The sequence below is a fragment of the Rhinopithecus bieti genome, unplaced genomic scaffold (genome assembly GCF_001698545.2).
Source record: "Rhinopithecus bieti isolate Rb0 unplaced genomic scaffold, ASM169854v2 scaffold_35166, whole genome shotgun sequence".
Classification (NCBI taxonomy): Eukaryota; Metazoa; Chordata; class Mammalia; order Primates; family Cercopithecidae; genus Rhinopithecus; species Rhinopithecus bieti.
Genome location: NW_016815254.1, coordinates 777310 through 786002, shown reverse-complemented (window position 1 = coordinate 786002; position 8693 = coordinate 777310). Strand labels below are relative to the sequence as shown.

Sequence of the window (8693 nt, the reverse complement as noted above, 5' to 3'; positions counted from 1 at the left end):
AAAAAAAAAAAAAAAAAGAAAGGGTTGGAGAATAAGTTTTGGTAAGAAAGCAGAGGAAGCAAATGTGGCCTATGTTTATTAAGGAAGGAAAAGAGAAACAGAAAAGCAGTTTGGGTGAATAACCAGGACCAAGGAATTTGAAAAATCTGAACATGTTTAAGATAGAGAATCTTGATCCCACACTATACTGTTGCAAGGTTCTTAACATTTTGTAAGCAGTAGAATACAGTAGTCCTCCCATATCCGCAGGGGATACAGTCCAAAACTCCCAGTGGATGCCCGAAACTGTGGATAGTACCAAATCATAACATATACAGGTTGAGTATTCCCTTATCCAAAATGCTTGGAACCAGAAGTGTTTCAAATTTCAGGGGATTTTGGGATATTTGCATAATATGTAACAGTCGCACATCCCTAATCCGAAAACCCAAAATCCAAAATGCTCCAATGACCATTTCCTTTGAGCATTATGTCTGTGCTCAAAAAGTTTCAAATTTTGGAGCATTTCAGATTTTCAGATTAGGGATGCTCAACCTGTACTGTTCTTCCCTGTATATACATACCTATGATAAAGTTTAATTTATAAGTTAGACACAATAAGAGAGTAACAATAGCGAATTAAAAATAGAACAATTACAACAATATACTGCAATAAAAGTTATGTGAATATAGTCTGTCTCTCAAAATATCTTACTGTAGTGTACTGCAGGTAACTGAAACCATGGAAAGTGAAACTACGGATTAAGGGAGGACTACTGTAATATTAACTAAATATACAGTGATAAGCTAAGGATGAATATTGTAATCACTAAAGCAATTACAAAAAAAAGCAAAAAAAAAAAAAACACACAAGAAAATGCAAAAGATATCACTGAAAAATGTAAATATGACCATGGTCCACCTTTCCTTTTCAAAGTCCTTCAGTAGTTTCCTAACTCAGGAAAATTTCTTAATGTGATTTGTCTACCTCTACTGTAACCTGCTAAAGGCAAGTAGAAACTAACAAAGAGGTTTAAGATGAGTGACAGTGATCAGACCAGTACTTTACAAAGATAACACTGGCAACAATGTGTAACCTCCAGCTAAAGAGAAGTAACAGAAAGAATCAACAAGAGGCCAAGCGTGGTGGCTCATGCCTATAATCTCAGCACTTTGAGGCACAGGCAGGAAGATTGCTTGAGCCCAGGAGTTTGAGACAAGCCTGGGTAACAGAGCGAGAACCTTTCTCTACAAAAAATTTTTAAAAATAAGGGGAAAAAAAAAAAAGAATCAACAAGATAGTTATTGTCAGGCTAGTGAGAGCAAGAGCCTAAATGGGCAGTAGGGATGAAATAAAAAAGAGGGAATTGATTTAAAGGAAATTTCAGAGATAAAACTCACATAACTTGGTTACCACTTTGGTTTACATGTGTTGGGAAAGTGATAACAGCAGGGGATGAATAAAAGATGATTCTGATGTTTCAACAGACAGAAAACAGAGAAAAAAATCTTTTAGGAGAAGACCTAGTAGGTAGCTGGAACTATAGCTAAGAAGCTTGAGAAAAGTCACAGCTTGAGAAATAAGACTCAGAAGTCACTGGCATAGAGTATAGGGTTGGCTGATATAGACCAAGAAAGTACAGATTTAGAAGAATATCTAGATTTAAGGGATTAGAAAAAAATAACAAAACAAAACAAAAAAAAATAGGAAATGACAACTAAGAAAGGCCAGAGATCTAATAACAATGAATAACTGAGTACTTAATATGTGCCAGGCACTGTTTTAAGCACTTACCATATATTATCTTGTTTAATTCCTCTCAACCACTACAATATTATCCACATTTCCAGATAAGAAAACTGAGGCTGAGAGAAGTTAAAGAGCTCCTCTAAGGTTACACAGGAAGGAGATGGTATAGCCAGGGTTAGAACTTAACAGGTCCACTGAGTCTAGATGCTGATTTTTAACTACTATCTGATTATGATGATGCTGCCCTTACAATACTACCAGTACTACTACTACTGATAATGATGATGATGATAATGATGATGATGATGATGCAGACAACAACCATTATTCACTAAGCATTCAAAATGTGCCAAGCACTACTAAACAATCTAAATGTATCATTGCAAATAATTCCCAATAACCTGCAAGAGAAGAATGATTATTATCCCCGATTTTATAGATAGAACGTTGAAGCTTACAGAGGTTATATAATTTGCCCAAGACCACAGAACTAACAGGCAGCAATGCTGGGATTCAAATATAAACAGGCAGAGGTATCTTCTAAGTTGGACATAAGATAAATTTTAAAAAATGAAACTTGCGTAAGTGGATGGCTAAGAAAAATCTGCAAACAACTGAGTTCAACCTAGGTAAAGGTGGATAGCCAAAATGCACATAATCATTAAAAATATTATTTTTATAAAATACCTGACGTTTTAGAGAGATCAACTCCATGTCCAGTTGCCTCAGGATGGTGTTGGCTGCATTGGGACTACAGGAAACTGCTACCACATCTTCCTGGGTTAAATACATGCCCTTAGGTGGACGGCACTTAGAACGCTGAGAATGATGACGATGTTGTAAACTCTGATACTCTCTTCTTCCAAGTCCAATCTTGCTAGTTTGGACAGGTTGTTCAGTATTACCCTAAGAGAATAAAAGCAGAATAACAGGTCACTTGGTTTTCACAAATGTATAAAGTGAAAACAGTCTATTAATAGTGGAAGTATCTGCTGCAGTAAGTACACATAAAAAAACACTTCTAACCAATTATATATTATGTACAAGTCCAAACACATACACACATAGCACTCACCAACTGGGGGGAAAAGCATACAACATAATATATCCTTGCTTAATCCACTCAAATGTTTGATTTTTAGGCCCAGAGGACTAGGAATAAGTGAAAAAATAAGTTAGACTCTAAACTCTCCTATGTACTCAAGATATGATATATTTTTCCTCAACAATAAAGGGCGGGGGGGAGCCAACTTATTAAATGCAAAGTTTCTCTAAAAATAAAAATTAGAGGCCGGGCGCGGTGGCTCACGCCTGTAATCCCAGCACTTTGGGAGGTCAAGGGGGGTGAATCACGAGGTCAGGAGTTCAAGACAAGCCTGGCCAAGATAGTGAAACCCCGTCTCTACTAAAAATACAAAAAATTAGCCAGGCGTGGTGGTGGGCACCTATAATCCCAGCTACTCGGGAGGCTGAGGCAGAGAATTGCTTGAACCTAGGAGGTGCAGGTTGCAGTGAGCCAAGATCGCGCCACTGCACTCCAGCCTTGGCGATAGAACGAGACTCTGTCTCAAGAAAAATAAATAAATAAAATAAGTAAAATAAATAAATAAATAAAAATTAGAAAGAAAAAAGGGGGGCAATTTAGAAATATGACCACATAGCAGATTAGACAGCTGGTTAAAGAGAAATAACATTTCATTTTCACTTTCACAGTGCTGAAAGAAAACTATGCCATCTGAAGGTTAAAAGGGACCAATTATCTTTAACCTTGAAATATTTCTAACTTCCAAATCTTATGATTAAAATAAAAGTAAATTTATGCCTCGGAAGAGGTTTTAAAAAAGTCGTAACAATGATGACTGTAAAGTTTTAAGCATTATTCATTATAACTTGTTCTTAAAGTATGATATAAAAATACCATTTTCTGAAAAGAATAATCTATTAAAACTATATCTTTTTAGGTTGAAGATTTTTCAATGAATATATTTAATAATCCAATTTTATTTTTTATTTTTTTCTAGCGGAGTCTCACTCTGTCGCCCAGACTGAAGTGCAGTGGTCCGATCTCGGCTCACTGCAAGCTCACCTTCCCAGGTTCACTGCCATTCTCCTGCCTCAGCCTCCCCGAGTAGCTGGGACTACAGCGCCCACCATCATGCCCGGTAGTTCTTTTTTTTTTTTTGTAATTTTAGTGGAGATGGGGTTTCACTGTGTTAGCCAGGGATAGGTCTCGATTCCTGATCCTCGTGATCCGCCCGCCTTAGGCCTCCCAAACGCTGGGATACGGGCGTTGAGCACTGCGCTGGCCTTTTTTTTTTTGAGACAGGGTCTCACTCTTTGTCACCCAGGTTAAGTGCAGTGGCATGAGGCACTGCTCAATGTAGCCTTGACCTCTGGGCTCAAGTGATCCTCCCAGCTCAGCTCCTGAGTAGCCAGGACTACAGGTGTGTGCCACTATGCCTGGCTAATTTTTCTTTTTTTGTAGAGATAGGAGTCTCACCATGTTGCCCAGGCTGGTCTTCAAACTCCTAGACTTCAGTGATTCCGCCCTATTCGGGCTCTCAAAGTGCTAGTATTCTAGGCATGAGTCAACACGCCCGGCACTACCTAAATCCAATTTCTTAGAAAAGGAAAACTCTTAGTAAAATTCATTAAAAAAAATTTTTTTTTTTTTTTGAGAATGGCAGTCTTAGCTCTGTCGCCCCGGGCTGCAGTTGCATGGTGCAATCTTGGCTCACTTACAACCTCCGCCTCCCAGTTTCAAGCAATTCATCCTGCTCAGCTCCCGAGTAAGCCTGGATTACAGGCACCCGCCACCATGCCCAAGCTAATTTTTGTATTTTTAGCAAGAGATTGGGGTTTCGCCATATTATGCGGCTGGTCTTCAAACTCCTGACTTCAGGTTGATTCCACCTGCCTTGGCCCACCTAAAGTGCGGGATTACAAGTGTGAGCCATTGCACCCACTAAAAATTTATTATGAAGGCATAAATCCAGCTTAATTGCTCGAAGCTTAACTCCAAGCAACAGATGGCGGATCTGATGTTCATGAGAAACTCCTCCCAGTAGGGCACTACTAAAACTGCTGGATCAAACATTTTTTTAAAAGTCTTTTAACATCACTTCTAAGCTGGCAGGAAGTAAGGAAATTCTCCGACACCAGAAAATGATGAGAAAGCAAGAATCCAGAGAGAATCTAATATGCAGTGGTTGTCCATTTGACTAAGCCAGGCTTCAATGTGACAACAAGGTGCAGGGCACAGGAGATAAGCAAGCATCTAAAAGGGGAATCCCATTCATTTGTGAAGTAGGAAAAAATACACCCTGCTCTGTAGAGGGAGGGGTGATTAATGGGAGTCATGGGCCCATCTCACTCTTGGGCTTGGGTGGAAAGAACCAAAAAAGAGTCTCCAAAAGTGTCCCAACCACAGTCCTCCATTCAGGCAGATTTGGGGCCTAAATTTATATGATCTGTTTGTCTGAAAAAACCCCAATCAAGATTTTAGTTTAAAGTATCTTACATTGGTAGTGCCTAGAAACAACCAGAAGCAAATGCAACTCCTCTCTAGAACAACGCACTTTAAACCCAGGTTCAAAAAATCTGTTTATGACCAACAGGTCTTCACCTAAATCGAGCTTCTAAAGATATACTGCCGGAAAAAGGAAATTATTTTCAAAAAAGCCTTAGATTCCAGGAAAGAATGGTGGGCAAAATAGAAGTTTAAAATGTGGTAAATCTAAATAAAACAGACTATATTTTGATTTGTGAGATTTAAAAAACCAAGATGTAACAAACTGTGGACAAAATAGTATATAAATCAGATGTAGTGGATGAGTCAAAGCATTATAAGGGCCTATCTATTAATCAGAAAGTCAATAAAAGACATCAATATTCGATTTTAAATTAAATATGCAGGATAAAATTTTCAGAGTATACAATAAGAATAGGAAATATAGAAACACCCCGGCCAGGCGTGGTGGCTCATGCTGTAATCCCAGCACTTGAGGAGGCCAAGGGGGACGGATCACAAGGTCAGGAGATCGAGACCATCCTGGCTAACAATGATGAAAAACCCTATCTCTATTAAAAAATACAAAAAAATGGCCAGGCCGTTGGTGGCTCATGCCTATAATCCCAGCACTTTGGGAGGCCGAGGCGGGTGGATCGCCAAGGTCAGGGAGATTGAGACCATCCTGGCTAACATGGTGAAACGCTGGTCTCTACTAAAATCAAAAAATTAAAAAATTAGCCGGGCGTGGAGGAGGGCGCCTGTAGTCCCAGCTACTTGGAAGGCTGAGGCAGGAGAATGGCGTCAACCCGGGAGGTGGAGCTTGCAGTGAGCCGAGATCACGCCACTGCACTCCAGTCTGGGAGACACAGCGAGACTCCGTCTCAAAAAAAAAAAATACAAAAAATACAAAAAATTAGCCAAGTGTGGTGGCATGCGACTATAGTCCCAGCTACTCGGGAGGCTGAGACAGGAGAATCGCTTGAACCCGGGAGGCAGAGGTTGCAGTAAGCGGAGATTGCGCCACTGCACTCCAGCCTGGGTGACAAAGCGAGACTCTGTCTCAAACAAAGAAAAAAAAAAAAGAAAATATAGAAACATCCCAAACAAGTAGAGACAGAGAGGGAAAGAAAACAGAATAAGAAATGGATTCTTAATCCCCAAAAATAGGACATGAACGAAGGGAAAGAAGACTAGGAAAAGCAAGTCGAATAGAAGGTAAAAATAAGAAAGAACAAAAATACATCAGCTAAACATGATCAATACAAATGGGCTAAACTCTTCAGATAAAATACTAATACATACGCTCAGCTATCTGCTCCTTATAAGACACATACTAGGCCGGGCGCGGTGGCTCAAGCCTGTAATCCCAGCACTTTGGGAGGCCGAGACGGGTGGATCACGAGGTCAGGAGATCGAGACCATCCTGGCTAACACGGTGAAACCCCGTCTCTACTAAAAAAATACAAAAAAACTAGCCGGGCGAGGTGGCGGGCGCCTGTAGTCCCAGCTACTCGGGAGGCTGAGGCAGGAGAATGGCATAAACCCGGGAGGCGGAGCTTGCAGTGAGCTGAGATCCGGCCACTGCACTCCAGCCTGGGCCACAGAGCGAGACTCCGTCTCACAAAAAAAAAAAAAGACACATACTTAAAATGTGAGGACACAGAAATGTTGAAAGTAAAATGATAAAGATAAACCAGGCAAATACCTAACAGAAGAAAAATGGTGGAGCTATCGACGTAACAGACAAAATTATCTTCAAGGTGGAAGCCAATACAAGAGACCCTAGATAATGATGAAAGGCATAATTCAGCAGCAAGATAAAACAATCTGTATGCACCTAATAACACTAACTTCAACATATAAAGAACTACTTCTCAATAACTGAGTGATCAGAATAACTGATCACATAAGCAAACAACAACAACCAAGCTATCAAGTAGACAAGCAGTAAGAATATGGATTTCAACCACAGAACTGACAAACCTAAATTAATGGACATATATAAAACCTTGTTACCAAGATAATATCCCTAAGCACACATGGGAAAACATTTATGAAAATTCCATACTCTGGGCTTGGAGGTTTAAAACATGTCAACAAATTCCTCAACATTCCTGCCATGGGGAAGCAGGGGTCTATATTCTTTCCCTCTGATCTGAACCAACTTTAGTGACTCATTTATAACCACTGAATGCAAGAGAAGTGACTGAGTAACTTTCAAGGCTGGGCCAGAAACAGCTGAGTAGTTTCCACTTAGTGCTTCTGGGATTGATTACTTTGGAGGAAACCAGCCATTATGGCAAGAAGTCAGATTACTCAGAGACTACCAAATTGGAGAGGCCAAATGGAATTGCTCCAACCTACAGCTAGCATCAACTACCAGCAATGTGAATGAGTCAAAAACCTTTAATAACATCCTACTTGATGTTGAAACAAAAACCATTCTCTTTACAATCAGAAAAATGTTCCCTAACATATCTTCTATTCAAATTATATTGGTGATGCTAACTAGTTCAGGTACACACTCCTTAAGAAGAACCACCAAATAGCAGAACTTACCCCAGAACTATCAAGACTTAAGAGGTTTACTATAAGTAACTGAAAAAATGTGGGATTAGCAAGGAATATTTAACTGACAACAGAAGTAGAACAGAGAGCCAGGCATATGCATAAGCCTCATATATAATAAAGCTGGTACTGCAGACCAGTTGAAAAAGATATTCAATTCCATATTAAAAAAATAAACAGCCAGGCATGGTGGCTCACGCCTATAATCCCAGCACCTTGGGAGGCCAAGATGGGAGGATCACTTGAGCCCAGGAGCTCAAGACCAGTCTGGATAATGTAGCAAGACCCCATCTCTACAAAAAAAAAAAAAAAAAATAGCTGGGTGTGGTGGTGCATGCCTGTAGTCCCAGCTACTTAGGAGGCAAGAGGATGGCTTGAGCCCAGGAATCTGTGGCAGCAATGAGCTACGATTGTGTCACTGCATACCAGCCTGGGTGACAAAACAAGACCCCCAACTGTTAAATAAATAAATAAATAAATAAATAAATAAAGGATCTCTACCTTACAACATGAACTTATTTACTGCTACGGCAAGGACTTCAGGAGAAAAAGTTTAAAACTTTCAAAAGAAAATGTAAAAGAATACTGGAATTTAAATTTAAAATTGGCCGGGCGCAGTGGCTCACATCTGTAATCCCAGCACTTTGGGAGGGTGAGGCGGACGCATCATGAGGTCAGGAGATCGAGACCATCCTGGCTAACATGATGAAACCCTGTCTACTAAAAATACAAAAAAAAAAAAAAAAAATTAGCCAGGCATGGTGGCCCGCGCCTGTAGTGCCAGCTACTCAGCATGGCAGGCGGACCTTGCAGTGAGCTGAGATCGCACCACTGCACTCCAGCCTGGGCGACAGAGTGAGGCTCTGTCTCAAATAAATAAATAAA

General features: G+C 40.1%; 1 protein-coding gene across 1 annotated transcript in view; it reads right to left on the bottom strand.

Annotated features, from left to right (window-relative positions):
- Positions 1-8693, bottom strand: part of RCOR3 (REST corepressor 3) — a 58413-nt gene that overhangs the window by 24764 nt on the left and 24956 nt on the right. Inside the window, exon 8 of the mRNA XM_017853038.1 lies at positions 2417-2635. Within this exon, the coding sequence (XP_017708527.1) occupies positions 2417-2635 (219 nt within the window). The remainder of the gene's footprint in view (positions 1-2416; positions 2636-8693) is intronic.